The sequence below is a fragment of the Penicillium vulpinum genome, assembly GCF_028829585.1.
Source record: "Penicillium vulpinum strain IBT 29486 chromosome Unknown utg000001l_segment0_segment0, whole genome shotgun sequence".
Lineage (NCBI taxonomy): Eukaryota > Fungi > Ascomycota > Eurotiomycetes > Eurotiales > Aspergillaceae > Penicillium > Penicillium vulpinum.
In genome coordinates this window covers 5,113,860-5,133,028 of record NW_026643241.1, presented here as the reverse complement: position 1 = coordinate 5,133,028, position 19,169 = coordinate 5,113,860, and the positions used below count along the sequence as shown (strand labels likewise).

At 45.5% G+C, this 19,169-nt stretch overlaps 8 protein-coding genes across 8 annotated transcripts; 3 read left to right on the top strand and 5 right to left on the bottom strand.

Annotated features, from left to right (window-relative positions):
• Positions 1–81: 81 nt before the first annotated feature.
• Positions 82–1,863, bottom strand: N7479_001841 (putative CECR1 family adenosine deaminase; the record flags this gene model as incomplete). Its single annotated transcript, XM_057249538.1, has 2 exons — positions 82–1,685; positions 1,740–1,863. 2 exons carry the CDS (start codon positions 1,861–1,863, stop codon positions 82–84), a joined length of 1,728 nt encoding a protein of 575 aa, XP_057113970.1.
• Positions 1,864–2,118: 255 nt separating this feature from the next.
• N7479_001840 (uncharacterized protein) lies at positions 2,119–3,279 on the bottom strand (the record flags this gene model as incomplete). Its single annotated transcript, XM_057249537.1, has 1 exon — positions 2,119–3,279. The coding sequence occupies one exon, from the start codon at positions 3,277–3,279 to the stop codon at positions 2,119–2,121; it is 1,161 nt and encodes a 386-aa protein (XP_057113969.1).
• An 854-nt stretch (positions 3,280–4,133) lies between these two features.
• On the bottom strand, positions 4,134–5,119 carry N7479_001839 (uncharacterized protein; the record flags this gene model as incomplete). The annotated part of the gene is made up of 2 exons (XM_057249536.1): positions 4,134–4,590; positions 4,656–5,119. 2 exons carry the CDS (start codon positions 5,117–5,119, stop codon positions 4,134–4,136), a joined length of 921 nt encoding a protein of 306 aa, XP_057113968.1.
• A 1,868-nt stretch (positions 5,120–6,987) lies between these two features.
• On the bottom strand, positions 6,988–8,511 carry N7479_001838 (MFS general substrate transporter; the record flags this gene model as incomplete). The annotated part of the gene is made up of 4 exons (XM_057249535.1): positions 6,988–7,245; positions 7,315–7,694; positions 7,963–8,052; positions 8,160–8,511. 4 exons carry the CDS (start codon positions 8,509–8,511, stop codon positions 6,988–6,990), a joined length of 1,080 nt encoding a protein of 359 aa, XP_057113967.1.
• Positions 8,512–9,062: 551 nt separating this feature from the next.
• Positions 9,063–10,049, bottom strand: N7479_001837 (P-loop containing nucleoside triphosphate hydrolase protein; the record flags this gene model as incomplete). Its single annotated transcript, XM_057249534.1, has 1 exon — positions 9,063–10,049. One exon carries the CDS (start codon positions 10,047–10,049, stop codon positions 9,063–9,065), a length of 987 nt encoding a protein of 328 aa, XP_057113966.1.
• Positions 10,050–11,887: 1,838 nt separating this feature from the next.
• N7479_001836 (uncharacterized protein) lies at positions 11,888–13,836 on the top strand (the record flags this gene model as incomplete). Its single annotated transcript, XM_057249533.1, has 4 exons — positions 11,888–12,114; positions 12,178–12,448; positions 12,506–12,851; positions 12,911–13,836. 4 exons carry the CDS (start codon positions 11,888–11,890, stop codon positions 13,834–13,836), a joined length of 1,770 nt encoding a protein of 589 aa, XP_057113965.1.
• An 863-nt stretch (positions 13,837–14,699) lies between these two features.
• Positions 14,700–15,042, top strand: N7479_001835 (uncharacterized protein; the record flags this gene model as incomplete). The annotated part of the gene is given in 2 exon segments (XM_057249532.1): positions 14,700–14,883; positions 14,900–15,042. 2 exon segments carry the CDS (start codon positions 14,700–14,702, stop codon positions 15,040–15,042), a joined length of 327 nt encoding a protein of 108 aa, XP_057113964.1.
• A 1,260-nt stretch (positions 15,043–16,302) lies between these two features.
• N7479_001834 (uncharacterized protein) lies at positions 16,303–16,593 on the top strand (the record flags this gene model as incomplete). The annotated part of the gene is made up of 2 exons (XM_057249531.1): positions 16,303–16,420; positions 16,505–16,593. The coding sequence occupies 2 exons, from the start codon at positions 16,303–16,305 to the stop codon at positions 16,591–16,593; spliced, it is 207 nt and encodes a 68-aa protein (XP_057113963.1).
• Positions 16,594–19,169: the final 2,576 nt, after the last annotated feature.

The following is a 19,169-nucleotide window of genomic DNA, read 5'->3' as shown; positions in this document are numbered from 1 at the left end:
AAAACGGATTTCATGTTCTCATATTTGTTTGTGCTAGGTAGGCTACTATATATATCTTGTGTTTTGTGACGTGACAGAGCTTTAATTATCCTCAGCATCGAATTCTGCAAACTCCAGCACAATCCACTCGCAGAATTTCTCGAAATCCAAAGCGAAATGCTGCAGACGTTCAGATTTCAGCCCCTTCCCCGTTACTCCATTTTGAATGCCGGCTTTCCACTCGGCAGTTGACTGGTCTTCATAACAGCTCCACCGGATGGAGTTCTGAGCCATCATTGATAGGCCGACCAAATCCACATTTTCGAGTCCCTGCAAAGCCTGCCAGAAATCGTGCGTCAATCCATTCCTTCCGTGGCCGAGAATTGCGGGGTCGTCGTTGCACAGGGAGACGGGAACGCCTCTGGATAATAGTGCGGGCAAAGGATGGGATTTGATGGAGCTAGCAAGGCGAAGCACTTCGTTCGAGATCGGGCAGCATTCAACGAGGATCTTCTTCTCTTTGACTAAATCAATGAGCAAAGGATGCTTGTAAAGCGAGAACCCATGGCCAATTCGTCGAGTGCCAAGGAGGATGGCATCGAATAGGTTGTGATCTGTCACGTCGCCATCACCGAGGCATTCTCCAGCGTGGAAAAAGAAGGGAATATCGACCTCTTCTTCCGCACATTGTTTTCGGAACCAAAAGAGCACGGGGACAAGGTCAACTAGTGGCCTCCCGTTATCCTCTTGGCCAACGAGATCAAACCCACTGATCAGATCGGGGAACTCTTGCTTGGTTTCGATGCATTGCTTCATGCTCTTGACAATCAGCTCATTCGAGAACCACCGGAGCGTAGTCCAAATAATGCGAGCATCGTAGAAGTCCTTCCCTTCATCCGTCTGTTTGAACTGAGTCAGGACATCTTCCACCACACGACACCACTCGAAGTAGTCTTCTTCGGGTTTGTTGTTTCCTTCTTTGCGGAATTCGAAGACAAATCCGATGCGGAACTCCACGTATCGAATCCCATCCTCAGCGAGCTGTCCGAGTAACCGGCGGAAACAGGCACGGAAGATAGGCTCGTACATCAAGATAGAGTCGACAATGGGGAAGGTATTTGTGAAAATAGACCAAATTGCATCTACTCCGTGGTGGTGATGATACGAATGCTCTGGCAGAAGAATACATCGATTGTTCAACCATTCTCGGAAGCCCTTCTCCCCCCCCTTGGGGAAAGAGGAGGCGGCCTTCTGGATCGGGATCAATGATGAGGCCTCGTATGTCTCCGACCAAATACTTGGTTTTTCTTCAGATATTTCTAGAGGCTGCGGGGAATACCTAAAATACACGGGCGCTTCTTCGTAATCTTTGGCTGTGATCAACGGCTTCGGTGCGAACATATGTATGCCGGGCGTGGAGAATGCCTGGTCAATTAGGAATTCAATGTCGAACATAGCGTCCATGTGGGCGTGCAGGAGGGACCCCTTTGGCATCTTTTCCACGATTTTCCATAGTTTAGTTTTCTCCATACGGCCTTTGGCCAAATTGAACATGACACCGGGGTACAGGATCTCATCTGACTGGTGAGCCGCGGCCTCATCCAATCCATGTGTCCACACCTCGTTCTGTTCTTGAGCTCGGATCTGCGACACGATCTTCGCCGCCCGGGCGGCGATGGGTGATAGAGATTTGCGCAGATTGGCATCTACAGAAAAAATTTAGATATGGAGTTTTCGTACTTGATTTGGGTGGGAAATACCATGGCGTCGCTTTTGCTCTTCCATAATTAAAGCATCGCGTCCTTTCAGATATTGTTGGATGAAGGGATCCCCAACTTGAGGGATACCCTCTTCTAATTCCCATTCGTTCTCTGTATTTGCCATGATTTGAAATTCAAAAAATGTTGTAGAGTGATCGAGTAAATCTGTGGACCTGGGCAGATTGTTGGGAGGGGAGAGAGATGCGCTCCCCGCCTTATCCGTTTTCGTCTTGGTTACATCGTGCCTGGCGAGATTCTATCCATTTTCTTTGATTGGCGCAAACAAAACCAGTTTGATTTAAAATGCGGATGAGATGTGTTTATTTACCCGCTAGCTCTACAACATAAATATATAGCTAAGACTTCACTATGTATATTATCAACACCTAACCCCCGCAAGTGTGATCCATCTCGAATGCCACTCCTGCATAGTCACATCCTCAACGCCCACCAATTCCACCAAGTCCTCATCTCCATCTGGTGCTGGAATAAGCGGCTCTCTAGAATTCCATTTCATCAACCCAGTTGAATACATGCGCCATGGATCCCAAAGAAGAACGCCTAGCCTCCGATATGGTTGTATTCTTAGCAAGGTGTAGTCTGGATTTGGCCCTTGAAACGCTCGGATCCGAGCCCAATTTTTGTACATCCCCATTTGGGTGGGAACCTTGCCACAACGTTCCTCATTAAGAAGCCACGCAGCTGTCACTATATCATCTGGAGGTGTTGGCGGCGAAGGCCAAATTGCGATATCCATGCTTTCGAGATCAAAAGATTTGAAAAGTGGTGGTGGTGTCTCCAATATCCACCACCAGGCTCCTCGTATAGACTCCCCAGGTTCATTCATGTACGGGTAGGGAGGGTAAATTGGACTTAAGCCCAAGTCGGATAGTACCGCGGCAACGGTAGTAATGATTTCGGGGGCCAGGCCATCGATGTCGTTCCATGTTTGGTATTTTTGGATCGTTTTCATGGACTCTTCAGTCCAATTCAGACGAGTTCCGTAGCTGTGCAGGTCGGAATAGTGTCTCAAATGCCACAGAGCCCAGTAAATAGTCGATTCCTCGACCCAAGAGAAGGGTTTGGCTGCCTTTTGGGCACGAATTGACCTAGACAAATTTCCTGCCGGTGAGGCACTGACGATTGAAATGAAGTTCTGCTGCATTGTCCATAGACATTTACACGCAAGACGTTGAATCTGGGCAGAAATCTGCATCATCCGCGACACTTCTGTGACATCGGTATGAATAACGGGCTGGTCTTGAAGGCTGCCTGTACATTGTCTGTACTCCTCTATACCGTGGAAGTTGAATGAGGAGTTGTGGAGAAACTGCACTTTCTGGATGATTTTTTGAATAGGGCTGGCTGAGGTGATTGAGTTGAATGCCACTAGCTCTTGAAATAATGGACCGGGTCGACTATGGAATATAGTCCGCACTCGGGGCGAGACTGTCAAGAGACTTTCTATGCCCACAAAATCCGATGTGAAAAGGAGAATCTCGATTATGATCTCGGCGGGAAGCCGCTCAAAGGGGTCCATTGTGAAGAGGCAAAAGAGACCGAGGAATTCGAGTCCCTATAAACTTGAAGACAAGTTTGCCTAGAAAGGGGAGCCACCCCATAGATATAGTCTCCGCTAAAAAGTTTGCCGACGGGCCCCCACACCCGTGTCTTTTCCAACCGTGTTAAGTTCCGGAAGGGATTCTGGACAGATTGTAAAACCTGGAGCTTCATTTCATGTCAAGCTTAGGAATTAGTATGCTCTCCTCGGTCATTTATAGCCTGCAATACATTGCCCAGATTTCATACCATCATTTTCATATTCTTCTTCGAGGTTGAAGACAACCTCTCGGAGCAGCAAACTCAATTGGTCGGATTTTGCCGCCACTCGACCTCCACAACAGTTGTTGCCTGTTCACATCGAGCCTCATATCCCAATTTCTCGGTCTAGTGTATATCTGTTTTCAAGGCAACATCCGGCGAAATTCCGTGTTATATTTTGCCGGTGAATCAGAATAAGGACGTGCACATCCCTAGGTGGTCGCTTGCGCACATACGGGTGCCGTCCGTATGCCAAAATAGCTTGATGGATCGAAACAATCGGAATAGGCATGGGGGAAATTTAATTGAAAATTCCTTCATGAGATATTGAGTTAGCTATTTAGATCAGATTGTTAAATTAGTCATAATCTGGGAGAATATCGAAAACAATTGCTTCGTTGATTAATGAACCACATTTACCATGAAGTGCCACAGTCTTGGACGTGGTTTAGATGAATGAATTCAGAACTGATTTAGAGGATATCCTCATATGTTACAATGCACTTTCCGTCGCTCTGTACATAGTATATATCGATGATTCGACGTAAGTTTCAGAAAACTGCGACTGACGTATCATTGGAAGATCATAGCCGCTCCCAGAACAATCGCAGCGAGAGACACCCCCAGAACACCACCTAGCCCATCCCACGAATTGACCTTTGGGGCAACTCTCGCTGCAGAATTCGAAGTAGCCGCCAAGGTGGAAGTAGATGTAGCCTTTGTGAACGCAGCGCCAGATGTTCCAGTCGTCTTGATGTCGGATTGATGGTGCACTAAAGGAAGTATAGGCATAACGGACAGTGCGACAAGCCGATCCAACTCCGAAGGATCGAAGGTCGTGGTTTCCGTAGTGTCGGGATACGAAGCAGTCATGATAACGAGGAGATCCGTAGAGGTGGTCCCATTCACAGCGTAGGTTTTTGTTGATGTGCCAATATTTGACTCGTCAAGTATACGAAGACATCCTGTGGTCACAGCGTAATCGGAGACGGTTGAGTAACAGCCGAATCCAATGATGGCCGTCATAGAACTAGAAAAACAACAGAATTAAATATAAAGCCTTGTTTAAGCGACAATATTCCACATCACACCTACCTGGGGCAGCACATCACTAGAGTTTCACTTGGATCTAAAAGCTCCGGCAACATCGTAGCGGGGCTCTTCCATGTGGCGTAGTCATCATAGAGCCTTGAGTCCTTTGTGGTACTCGAGACACTCAAAATACCCGACAAGCTTGGGGACCTGTCGCCATCCCGGGCGGCGACTCCCACGGTTGCCCATCCGGACGGGCAGTATAAACCCGGAGAGTAATATGGATAATCGTATATCGCACTCGGATTGGAATCGAGGGTGATGGGTGGGGAAACAGTGCCAGTGGGGATACAGCCATGGCCACTATCTGTAGAGCATTGCGCCCAATAGTCGGCGACAGGAAACGATGTGTTGACTTGAATCAAGATATCGCCGGCAGTTGCGCAGCTGGCTGGCGCGGTGAAGGTGGTGGTGACCGGGCCCCAGTTATTGAAGGTGTACCCGTCGCTGATAGTGATACTGGGCATAGTTGCGAGGGTGACCAGAGACAACTTGATTGGAAGGGAAAAACGAAAGCGAAAGAGTCAAAGAAATTGAGGTTCAGGTCCCACAATAAGGGGGACCTTCTGATTTGACACATGCAAATTTTAGATCAGGGTCGTAATGGATAGAGAGCCTAGCACAAAAAGCGTTAAAGGTGAAAGGGAAATTAGTAGAATTAGGCGAATCCTGTTGGCCTATCTTAGATACACTTTGTGTCTTGGCAAACGTGTCGACCTCGGGAGGCTCTGGTAGATCTTCCCGGTAACCTTGATGATCCCGCCGTAGGGTCCCGCATGCCTACCTACATAGGTACCCCGGTAACTACCTAATCAAGTACATATGTGGCAACAGTTTACTTTAGCTGAGAGTTGATGATATCCTAAACATTGATTAAATCGAGGCTAGGACCGATTTGACTGGTATTCGACATGTCCCGGGAAACACGGGGCAATCTCACTCAACTCTTTGGCCTTCCTGATTGTTTTGATGATTTCAACTGTCGTAGTTTGCATGCTGGAATATTCCAGCGTTGCATGTGTAGACAGCGACTGAAATCTACACTCCATCTCTCCCTCTTCGATATTTTCTCCGAACACAACAGATTTTGTTCCGTTTGGTTTTCATTCTGAATATGTATTTCTTAGCCCCTTCCCCTCTGCTGGTAGATATTACATGCTGATGTTAACAGAGAAACTTGTTTGACAGTGCATATGACAATAAGTTTCTGAACTGTGAGTGACAATCAGGTAGTTACAGATAGCCAAACACATTTCCCGTGTTTCGTATACCTGGGCATCATAAGCACCCTAAGCACTGATAAGCACTATACCTAAGCGCTAATACTACACTCACCAGTAGAGATACTCAATAATCATTGGCCCGACAAGCCGGCCCGGAGGAAACCGTACACGTTATCACATATTGATAAAAACTTTCATCTCCTATGACAATTCGTTCAAGTTGCGCCCTTCTCATCATATAAACTGTTGACAGAAATCTTCGCTCTTTACCATGAAAGTCACCTTGACACTGAAGCAAGTTCCCTCCAGTGACGATATCTCTTATATCTAAAGCTCACTCCGGGAGATCCATCTCGACATCACCCAAACCTCACGCGAAAGCCTCTCCATTAGCTTTGCAGCCCCTACAACCGATATTGACGCATTCGGTGAACTCTTTCTATCATGGGTTGATTCACCGGAATTGATCATGGATAGCTACCACATGGTGGAAGACATTTGATTTGTTTCATCCTCGCCTCCAGCGCACTTGTTGGCATCGCCCATACCGCCACATTATCAGAGCTACCATACAAAATTTGTAACGTGATATATTTCATGATTTGAGCTGGCATTTTGTAGCCAAATTTCTGTGTTAAGGGAAGTCTTAGAATGAGCTGGTGCATGGTTTTAGACCACTGGAAGCTTGCGATGGGGTTGGTTAAGGACAAATAAATGACAAGGCTTGAGGTTTAAGAGACAATGTGTGTAAAATGAATTCGAGCTTGTACTATAGTGACGCACAGGGTACCTAGCTCGACACTGCTGTACTCTTCTTTCTAGGTGCCATTGATATGAGCACGCCACACCGCAATACCACCAACGCAGTAAAGAACTGATGATAAGAGGAATGGTAGACCTAGTGCCATGCCTCCTATCTGGATACCTACAGCTAGCATATATCCAAGTAGCGGTGCTGCAGCTAGCGATCCCAAGGCGTCAACCACGGACAGCGAGGCATAGAGCAACGTGATATTTTCCGGGGGTACTGCACTGGTTATATATGACTGCACAGCAGCGCGAAATCCCGAACCGGAAAGGAAGAGTAACAGGCCTTGAGTCAAAGTAAATTCTCAGTAAATCACTTGCATAGCATAGCGGGGTAGATTTGAGGAAAGATGGTTACCGAAAATCAACCCAACTGGATGGATTGCAAGGCCCATCACCAGTGGGCCTAAAACCAGAAAGAAGGTACTTGCCTTTGCCATCACAAAATCAGCCTTGGCCACGTTCTCTTCATATCGTGCCACTAGCGACCGATGAGCCCATGGCAAGACTGAACATGATAAAACGATGTGTGCGGCAGCGACCAACGACAACAGATACCCGCTCTGATTTTTGAAAAATGGCAGAAGTCAATTCGGGGCTGTAAATTAAGGAATTAAAGTAGATATCCATACCTGGGCTAGTGTCCAGCCATAGCGAACTCTCGTGTACTGAACGACAAGTTCCTCTATTTGACGGGTCACATTATTCACCATAAGAGCAAATAGAAGCATAAGTAGAGCAGGTTGAGAAAGAAGATAAAGGCAGATTTCTTCCATGTGAGCCACCCCGGCAAACCGAGCCTTGGGTGGTAAGCTAGGCCGAGCTTCACATTCACCCTCATCAATGCTATCCGGATCAAAGGTCGACTCCTCCGGATTGAGTAGAAGATAAAGAACCAGGTACCCTGATATTTCAAGCGGAATTCCAAGGAGATAGGGTATATCGGGCCCATATTGTGACATGAGAAACGAGCTAAGCGGTGCGGATAAAAGCCCGGACACCATGATAGCAACTGACATGTAAAAGAATTCTCTTGTGCTGGCCAAGTATTAGCATGGAATATAAGTTAATAGGCGGGAATTAGAATGATACCGGCTGCGCGGTGATGTAGACGTCGCGACCATTGCTAGCACCATGGAAGACATAACAGAACTTCCTCCCCCGATGCACGTAACGATGGCCAATAAAACCATGACCTAAAGAGAAAGACGCTCTAAGTAGCGGCCTAGTTTAATTCAATGAATTAGTCGAGAAATCATTAATGAAAACGCCAGTCTTACAAGCGACCCAGATCCAAATAGCGCCTATGATCTCTCCAGTAAGTCCCAAGGCCACCACCAGCTTCCGACCGGAGTACTGCGCCAAAGTTCCTAAGGTACAGCGAGAATTAGTCCAATTAATGATTGGTAATTGAAATTCTGGAGCATAAGAAAAATGGGGAGCTAGAGAAAACAGCGATTGCCATATGTCAACATACCTGGGGCAGCTTGTGCAAGCCCTAGCCAGCCCTTCCAAATGGCAACTTCGCTCTGAATTTCATAGATCTTGCAAGCTTCTCCTAGATCACTGCCATCTTGAGGAATCATACCAGGGCGAACAGAGCTGTAATAGGATCGACAAACGAAAAGTTCCAGGAGCTGATTGGTAGGCGCAAGCTGCATATAAGAGGCAAAATCAACAATGCAAATAAATATAGCACAGATAACCAGGGCACGAGTATCAGAAATCTCCCTCCATTTCTGCTGGGATATTCCATGAATTTGGTGCTGAATTAGAGGGGTAGCCACAGTGGGCTCACTGTCATCATGCGCTGTTCTGACTGTATACATGCTGTTTGAGAAATCCTCTATACAAAGTATAGCATGGGGAAGAAAGATGTGTAATAGCAAAAAGGCACCATATGATAGCGTGATAACTAACTATCGAAGATCTAGTTAACTAATGATTATTAAGAGTGAAGAGGGGCTGCTTGCAAAGTACAAAGTATTTTACCCCCTATTAGCCGACTGCAACAGGGATTGCGTTACCGGGATATTAGGTGCATATAGAAGCCTGATAACAGACTCCGAGCAATGCCGATTTTAGTATTATACCCTGCATAGGACTGATAGGAGTCTTTTTCTATGTAGGCATGTCATATAAAATGTACTTAATTTCTTACAATTTTTGTTTCGTGAGAAATTTCTGTTTAGTGGTACGGACGACTACGCTATGAAACTATGTATTTTTTGCCCAAGACTACTACAAATTGAAGAAACAGAAGAAAATCTATAGCGATGTGCTGGAGATACAGACAGAATAGGAAGATGGAGAGACGAGAGGGAAGCTATTATCTTTATCTGCCACGCAGCAAGGAAAGCTGGTCAAACAGTAACAAAGCTCAACCAGTATACCACTGTTCGTCCCAGAGTTCCTTGAATAAACTTGGGATAGTAAGCAAGTATGATGGGACCCCTGTTTCGACAATCTCACCCTCTTTCATAAGCAGGATTTTGTCAAAATTTCGGATGCATCGCAATCGATGAGTGACTGCAACCACTGTGGCATGTTTGAAATGATCCCGAATGACTTGAAACATTAACCGCTCCGTCTCAACATCCACAATGCCACTAATCTCACCCAGGACAAGGATCCTGGTATGGGCCTTGAGGAGAAGCGCTCTTGCTAAGCTCTCCAGTTGCCACTGGCCGCGTGTGAAGTTTGCCTCGCTCATCAGGACGTCTAATGGATGTTGATTTTGCATCTGGAGATCATCCAGCAGCCCTACTGTGTTTAAAGAAGAAAAGATTGCGCTGTCGGAAACCTGTCCCTTAGGATCCAGGTTGAAGCGAAGTGATCCAGGCAGTATGACAGGGTCTTGTGGGATAATAGTAAGACGGTCTCGAATGACTCCACAAGGAATTTCGCTGAGGTCAATCTCATCAATGAACACAGCACCTGCGCTAGTCTCAAGCAGGTGAAAGGCCAGGAGCAGAAGAGAGCTCTTGCCACTTCCGCTTCGGCCGCAAATGGCCACTTTCTCCCCCGCATTAATGACCGCAGTAATATCGCGAAGGATCGAATTTTCCGTGTGCTCAGTACTTTCGTAGCCCGCATAAGCATGATCAAACCGGATAGAGCCATGAGCCGGCCAGTCCTCGGAAAGCTGCCGGATAGTCTTGTTCGGATCGTCCTCTTCGGGGATAGCAGCTTGATGACCTTTGATGCGTGCAACAGCACCGAGAGAAGTCTTCAGCTGTGTCCATGGGGTAATCAAGAAGGATAGACTGCTGCTAAAGCCCAGAATGTTCAGCAGGGATACAGCAATTGCCCCGTTATCGATTGAGGAGTGTAGCGTAACCGCGATGCTGATCACTATAACAGCCATTGCCGTTGCTACCAGATCCAGTACAAGCTCCAACCAATGCTGGATACAGAAAAGAGCATAGCATGGTTGGAGCGCTGCATCAACTAACATATAACATTGTGCCACCCATAGCGATTCCCAGCCAAAGGTGCCGATACTTTCCGTAAATATTTACATTTTGTCTGCCGTGGGCCACCAAGACAACAGACGCCGACGAAATGAATTATAATTCATGTGTACCGTTTGCAGAGTGACGACTCGTGCGTTTTACAGAATACTCCCAGCTTGATCATTGACACCCATAACAAATGCGGCTGGGTTGTATTGATCTCATCAAAGCCATAACAGACAAAGTCGAAGTTCAATTTTATCTGATATAGATAAGGATGAGTAGTCGTCTTATTCGGATGCTGTTATAGATTCTTGCTTGCGCTTTCAACCTTTGTTTGTGCATGTTATTGTGTAAGTTTTTAAAAGAGCCCTGGAGCCCTGGAGGGTTATATATAATTAGAAAGTGACTCTCCAACCGGAATTCCCTCATTATTTGAGCGAGATTTACTTCGGGCTTCTAAATGCTACTATGACTTGTATTTTAGCATGGAGGACTACGAGGAACGAAGAAGGATTCAGAACATTAGTGCGCAACGAAAATGGTTTAGGTGTCTTGATGATTTGTCGGCATTATGCTAACGATTAGTTTAGGGGGGGGGGGGGGAGAAAGCGCACGAATAGCCTCAGAAAGAATACCCGACAAGAAAAACTATTTGAAAACTGGGGCCTGGCGTTTTTCGTTCAGACAACCTGTAGCTGAGTAAAGCAAGGATGCCGATCACTATGGGTTTATAATTTGGACTCGATGCATTTCTGCGATCTGAGGACCAAAAAATTACAACATTTGAGTCTCCGCTTGGATGGAGCGGAGAACGCGAGATTGCGAGTGCCATCGTTTTGACTAAATACCGGCTCGCCGATGTCCAATTGGGTTAGATACCTATTGCCTGTGGGCGTGTAGGGTCACTAGGGTGATGCCCATCTATAGGCATACCTCTATAGTGGCCCCCGGGCCCTGGGGCCGCCTTACATAAGGCCCATGGGCAACCCGTCTTGCCAAGGTTGCGGAATGCCCCCAGGGCCGGCCGCCCGTCTATAGGCAATGTTGCAGTCTAGTAAAGAGAGGAAAGAAACCATCTACACTGCTGAGGACTAAATGCCAGGAGAAAACAACGGAAGTTATCTAACTTCTAAACACTTATAAACACAGCGTCTCATGAATAAAAAGTGATCAAGTCCAAAAATCTTGGCAAATCTGATAACATTTGAACTTTCATGATTTTCACGCGTTTTCCGGTTTCTAGAGCCAAGTTCCATAATAAATTTCTAAACAGCCACGGAAAGCTTCTACTGACGTTGAAGCGAATGAATCGGATGGGGTTTTCAATGGAAGTAACTGCATGTGGTAAAGATCTCTAAGCCACCGACGATCTGATTAGATCTTGTCACCGGCCGACGCCGGGTTGTGTCTGACCCCAGTGGAGTGAGGGTCCACAGGTTGGGCGGATATGTTTGGACTACATTAATATTTATACAACGTATGTTGTAACACTTTTGATATAGAAGGAAAGGATTGTCGTTTTGATCCACAGATGAGCGTGCAAAACACTGCTGGCCAATGTGCCGACCTCGCTGTTTTATGTGGGAATTCCGCGTCTTTTGTCTTATATTTTACCTGCCTGCCCCTCGTGGGGTCGAAATAACTTTGGAATCTTCAACCTGTTTGAGTGCTTGGAATTTTGTGTTTTTCATCTATTGCCATGGCGCTTCGTCCCCTGTTGCAAAGGGCCCGGTCGGTCTTTCATCGAATGAAACTCGACAATGACGAGGCTGCAAGTTCTTCGGTCGACGTGGATAGAAACACAGTAGAGCCAGAAAAGTCAGATGGACCAATCACCCATCCCGAAGAAGCACTTCCGAACAATGGCGCCGAGCTGCCCGGTGTGCCCTATGAAGAGCTTCAACATGGTATCCAGGAGGTTGAGGCCGTGGCTCAGACCTGGTCGAAAATGTCCTTGATCTTCGTTTTCATCAAGTATGTTAATTTAGTCGATTTACCCCCATTTTCTGTGCTATGGCTAATCTTACACTTCAATAGCATGTGGTTCCTTTACTTCACCTATGCCTGGATAGCGTCAGTTGACGGTAGCTTGAGCACTTACGTCGCTAGCTCCTTCCAGCAACACTCCTTATCAGGTCTTCCTACCGCCATTGCGGATGCTTTCTCAGCTGCTATATTCCTTCCTGTGGCTAAGATGATGGACACTTGGGGTCGAGCTGAAGGGTTCCTAATAATGTCGATCTGTGCCACCGTGGGTCTTATTCTTATGGCTTCTTGCAATAGCTTCGCTGTCTATTGCGCCGCGAATGTAGGAGATCCCGGGAGTATCCATGAATTATTGAGCATTTGTTAATACGAAATTTAGGTGTTCTACTACATTGGCTTCGGGGGCATGCAATTCGCTGTGGACGTTATCACCGCCGATCTCTCGCAGTTGAAAAACCGAGCTCTTGCATACGCTTTCACTTCTTCTCCATATATTATTACGGCATTTGCTGGACCAAAGGTGGCGGATCTGTTCTACGCCAATACTGGTTGGAGATGGGCCTATGGTACATTCGCGATCATCTTTCCTATCGTGGCTGCTCCATTGTTCTTCATCCTGAAGTTCAACCTGGCAAAAGCCAAAAAGGGAAATGCTATAGTTATAAGAGAGAACAGTGGACGATCGTTCCTTCAAAGTGTCTGGTTTTGGACTCTCGAGTTCGATTGTGAGTATTCCAAACTAGCGATTGATTCTTTTACAGAAAGGTACACTAATATTTAATAGTAATCGGAGTTGTCATCTTTACTGCAGGACTTGTCATATTTGAGCTTCCATTTGACATTGCTAGCGAGGCTCCCAATGGCTGGGGCACAGATTATATCATTGCCATGATTGTGGTTGGATTCTCGATGCTCTTCTTCTTTGCCTTGTACGAGAGATATATCGCTCCTACGCCTTTGCTCCCCTACTCCTTCCTCACCAACCGAACAGTCGTCGGTGCATGTCTCTTGGATGCCACGTACCAGCTTTCAAACTATTGCTGGAACAACTACTTCTCGAACTTCCTTCAAGTGGTTAATAACCTCACTATTGCCGAAGCTGGATATATCGTCAATACATTTGACGTGGTTTCCGGTGTACTTTTGTTCTTTGTTGGATGGGCAATCCGAAAGACCGGTCGCTTCAAGTGGCTTCTTTACATTTCAGTCCCTCTATACATCCTTGCCCAGGGCTTGATGATATACTTCCGTCGTCCTGGCCAGAGTATTGGTTACCAGGTTATGTGTCAAATCTTTATCTCTATTGCCGGATCGATCTTCATTATCGTCCAGCAGTTAGCTATCCTCGCTGCCGTTGATCACCAGCATGTCGCTACAGCCCTTGCCTTGCTCAATGTGGTCGGTACCATTGGAAATTCCGCAGGTCTTACCATATCTATGTCAATCTGGAACAACACATACAAGGATGCCCTCACGAGGTATCTGCCGGACTTATCAAACCTAGAGATGATTTATGAAGATCTTGAGACACAGTTGAGCTATGCTCCGGCCACTGAGATGAGAAAAGGTATTCAGGAGGCATACGGCTACACACAGGTTAGAATGCTTTCTGCTGGCTTGGGTGTTATGGCTCTGGCGTTCGCGTGGACTATGATGATCAAAAATATCAACCTGAAGAAGGTTGCTCAGGTCAAGGGTATGGTGTTCTAAGGGACTGATATGGACTTCAAGGTTTGCCATGACACCTGCCACCCCCCACCTGATTTCTGTGCTTTGTTTGTCTCCACAATTTGATTCATCCTTCTCTTTGATTCGGTTCAGAAGTACATTATAACGCACGCGCTTTCTGATATTCCAATTTTTGTCTATACCCGTTAGATTTATTCTTGAAATCAAAATAAATAGAAAGCTTATCTTGCAGTGCTATACAAGGTTTGTAATCTCCAATTATCTTACCTGCTAATATACGTAGAGCGCTTTTACGGGTCCGACCTGATTCGATTGCCAAGTGCGGGACAACGAAACCACAGCAAGTCTCCATCACGGGTGGCAATAGATTTTTCAAACGTAGAATATGATGCCATCAACGCCAAAGGTAGTATAGGATCATTAACGGTAGCTAGTAACATTGAAGATCTTCAAAGGCTATTTGCCATGAAACAGGCCTCTCCATTTGACCGCACAGATTGATACGGATACACCCTTTTACGCGCATGTAGAGTTTCAAAGTATGGAAATGATGGCCAAGAGTTTCTAAATAGATTTCATAGTACGCCATGCTCGGACTCAGGAAGGAAGAAGTTCTGAAATTTCTCCTCGACCAGAGAGTTGACTCCATCACAGGGGCTTGTCCTAAGCCCGAAACATCTCTCGACATGTTGGTATTCTGTGGGATTCTTCGGCTCAGCAAGGGTCAGCCATCGGTTCCTTGTTTACGACTTCTACTTGACTATACAAAAGAGTCCCTTACGAAGACACACCAGAAGAAACGATGGGTAGAATTTTATTCCGGTTCCGTGGGCTAAGCGAAGAGCTCAAGTGCTTGCAGCAACATTGCTATCCTTCATTATGAAATGCCCCAAAATATAAGGATTGCAGTAATTTCCAAGACCGCATTTAGTATGTGGGATGCCTATAATATGCCTGAAATCTATCCAACCGATGCTAGGACCAAATCCTTTAACGGCCAAAACCTCCAACTCGAAGAGCCGTGGCGTTTTGATTCAAAAAAAAAACACGACCCTTGTACATTGTGTTGTAAGAAAAATTGTAGCAATCCAGGCTGTTCTACAAGGGCCTCACCCATGGAAAAGAAAATTTCGCCATAAAAATGGGAGCTCACAATTATCTCTTTACATTAAAATGAGGGATGGGTACGGTACTATGATCTCGACAAATCGTAGAATAGGCTTTTGATAGAGTTCTTGCAAGCTAGTGTAGATTTGAACCACATTGTTACTGACATACTCCATTGCCTGCATTTTTAGGGGGATATTTTGACTAACTTGAGATGCCTAGATATCAGATTTCAGCTTCAGGTAAAGCACTGCGGAAATGGCTAACAGATCTGAAATCGGTTGGCATTGATTTACAAAAATCAGAGGAAATAGAGGACGGCATGTGGAAAAGGGAACTTGTACAGAAAGAAATCGACTCGGGGAAGGGAAAGAATTCTAGTTGCCATCGACTAATGGGATTTTCTCATGGCTCATGTGTTAACGACTCGCCTATATAACTATCCCCAAGATGGGATAGGTTTATACGAGATTGTTGGAGCCTAATAGAGCGACCTGCAGAGAGGATGACCGGTGAATGGCCCAGAAAATGAATATTTCTAGCCCCATTTTGATCAATGTCTCTGAATACGATCTAAATATTAATTGCACATGAGCCATGTGGGGACATGGGTACTCTAGCCTTCGAAAATACTCTACACGAAAGGTTGCCTCGCAAGTTTAGTGGCCATCACTCGCTTGACCTAAATCTTTATTATATCACAGGTGAATATCCAGCGTTGAGGAGAAATATATCAGAGTCATATTGTACGGTCTAGAGTTAAACAAGGCCGGAATAAGAGTGACAGGGGTGTATAACAACACATTGAAAAGTAAAGTGAAGACAGAGAGACAATAAAAAGTAGAGAAATGAGGTATCGGGCATTTATGCCTATAAGCTTCGGTCAAAGGGGAGAAAAGCCAGGATCAGCCTCCTGTATAGATGGAATCCTCGCCCGGACAGTTCCTCAGGCAGCCTTGACAAATCTATCAACAATCTAGCCAAAAGAATTTCTCATTCCGGAAAGATATTCCGTTAGTAGCCGTTGCTTTACCGAATAATTATGCTTAGCTTGGTGGTATGGGATTTGCAACCAATTGAACGAAGCTGCGTAAATTGAGGGATTTCAGAAACTTCATGTTATTGGTGGCTCGCAACGGAGCGATGGAGAGCGATGGGGCCCCTAATCTTGGCGTAAGATCAGATAACTCGAATTCACACCCCATAGAAACAACATGGGGATCCGATTTCGGATCTATGTTCTGCTGCTTCCAGGTTGGGGGCCAAAAAATTATCAGATCAAAAGACATAAATAGAGCTTCATGTCCCCTGTCAAGATCTCAATTACCATCTGTCTTTCTTCAATTTGTTGAAAAATTGAAAACCACAACCGCAATCACCATGAAGTTCTTCAACGTCGTTCTTGTTGCTGCTCTTGCTGCTTTCACCAATGCTGCTGCTGTACCAAACCCCGAAGCTGCTTTGGACACTAACCCTCTTGAAAAGCGCTGCAAATCGAGTATGTTTTTATCATGGTCATAATATCTCTACTAGACATCTTCGGAGTGTTTGAAATATGACACTGACTCTATATTTTTACTAGCCCGTACCCTTTGCCTGACCGCCAGCGAGTGCTGCAACGGTGCTTGCTTTGCTAATGGTATCAACAAGTTCGTCAAGTACTGCAATTAACCCTTGACTATTTGATATGGTATGTTCTAGTGTGTCTACTAATAATGTATAATTTTACTGATTATATATTGTCATCTACAGCTGCCATGGAAGTTGTATGAGATGATGTTTTGGCTTGTAGAGAAAGGGCAAGATAGAAAATGTGCACTATTCAAGCGAATGAACATAGCCAGAGCTCTCCATAAACCCAGCCTACTTAATCAAATGCTTTAAAAGTAGTCATCTGATCCCACTGAGGTCTGTTTGCTCCTCTACTTCAGATATCTTCCAAATTTAGTTTCTTCTTGATCTCCTTCCTTCAAGTATCCACCCACCGAGGGCTCTGTTCTGATCTGTCTTTTCTGGTACACATCTTCAAATTTCGAGCACCTTGCTCGCAGTCTGCTTCTTTTAGCCCAAACATACTGCCTTTAAACGTACTACACTGTTTTTGTTGGGGATTTGACACCCCTGCAAGAGCTCTGCCACTTCATAAAGGCAATACTTGGAAATACTGGGTGCCGTGTGTTCATTTTAAACCGCAAAACAAATGAAGGAGGCACTGATTTAATGGACAGCGTGTCTCGCAATTTCTTTGAGGCTGTGAGATCCAGCCACATGTTTGCAAAGACTTTATGAGACCGTGCTACACTTTGGGTTCGCATTCGGTCAGGACTCAGTTTCTTGTCACCCCGTGTGTGCTTCTCGGTGGAGGCTCACTCTCATATTGGGTTCAATCTCATCTTATTTCCAATCTCATCTTGTATCCAATCTCATCTTGTTCTTCTACTTTCATCGTCCTTTCATTTCCATCTCATACCTAAATGCCTTTCGATGCGTCTGGTCAATATGAGGTTTTGGCCTGCAGCTTCCGACCAGGATTTCACAATCAAACCTCCAACCACTTCATCTTATTTTCATCACTTACTCATTCAACAAGTCATTTTGTCAACTTGTTCATGACTGCGCCCTGTTATATGGGGCCGCAGAATGCCCAGTTGCTTCTTATCCAGCCTTCAATATGGCAAGAAGCCATCCCACGTCAACAGAGAATATCCCCCATCGAAGCGAACAGTTTTAGTATTATAAATTCAAGGATCTTTCAGAAACGGTTATATATATCGCCGCTTTCCTACACAAGCAATTGAATCTCGAAATACCCACAGACAACATTGATCTTGCATGTGGTGAGCTGGATCCTTGAGAGCGCAGTGGATTACTTCCTTTCTCACATTGTCTTCCCTCGAGAGATGAAGGCTATCCCTGACAAATTGCCAGCATCTGGCTGTGACACTATGGGGATCTAAAGGAACTCCACTGTTGGTTTCAGTGGAACAAACGACGGGAAAAAGACTCTACCACTAAGCAGATAGTTCAAAGAGCACAGAATCATACCAATGCGTTGGTTCTGAGTTACCTGATCTAGGTATGTCATTCCCTGGCTTTTAAACCGGGCCAATTTAAGCCCATTGGCTCAAATAACGTTTTTCTCCTAGATAAGGCACACACGCGAGGCATTGACCTCAAGCTCCCGCCTGCATATCGTGCAGTAGTTACATAAGGGCCCGGCATGACAAAGGACAAGCTGGTACAAGCTTGTATGAGGATTCGCAAACTCGGGAAAAGGCAGTCCGTGATATTCTACCTCCCAAAAGACACCCAGTTCAGGAGATTGGCACTCAGTGGGAAGCAGGACATGGCTACCATCATGGTCTCCGATGTTCTATGTTGGGCAGTCTTTGAAACCTGGGTATTCTGTTTCAGCACAACTTGAGCCGGAGTCTTATAAGGTCAAACCCCCAACCACTTCCTTTTATCTAATCAAGTACTCATTCAACAAGTCATTTTGCCAACCTGTTCACAACTGAGCCCTGTTATGTAGGGCCACAGAAAGGCCAATTACATCTCATCTGGCCTTCAATATGACAGTCAACAGAAGCTATACTGTGTTGGCAGAGAATATCCCCAATCGCAGCGATCAGGTTTAGTGATATGAATTCAAGGACATCTCATCAACGAATTTGCCCCTTGCTTTGTCGCTATACAAGCAATCGACTCTCAAAATCCTCACAGAGAAAATTTATGTAGCATGTCCCATGCTGGATCCTGTCTCGACAAGGGTAGCATTCATTGCCCCTACCTAGCTTTTGGTCTCGTTCTATCTCAATACACTAGGAACGATGATGTTATCTTCCATCTTGTGGGCCTGAATCAGAAAGCAAGATTTTTCCAAGACATCGGCCATGTCTTCATGGCTGTTGGTCGACTGAAGGGGGTATTGTCATTATTATCAGTGGCCTTTTTAGGCTTTACACAGGTGCTTAGTTATATATGTATATATCTAGTTTTCAGGGGTCCTGTCCATGACGGCCCTTGTGGAATGATTTTCTAATCTCTCTGTCTACTCTCCTACTCCATATATCTCGTTTTCTTTGTCAGCGGGACTTCTTGCAATGCGGAGATGTTCATCCCGAAATAGCCTTTTCTGTCCGTCTTTTCTACTAGATCCCTTGAGGACCAATCAGTGAAGCGTATTGGAAGATACCGGCAGATTCCGAGTACTGGTTATATTGCCAAGTGTTCTTCCATTTTGCATC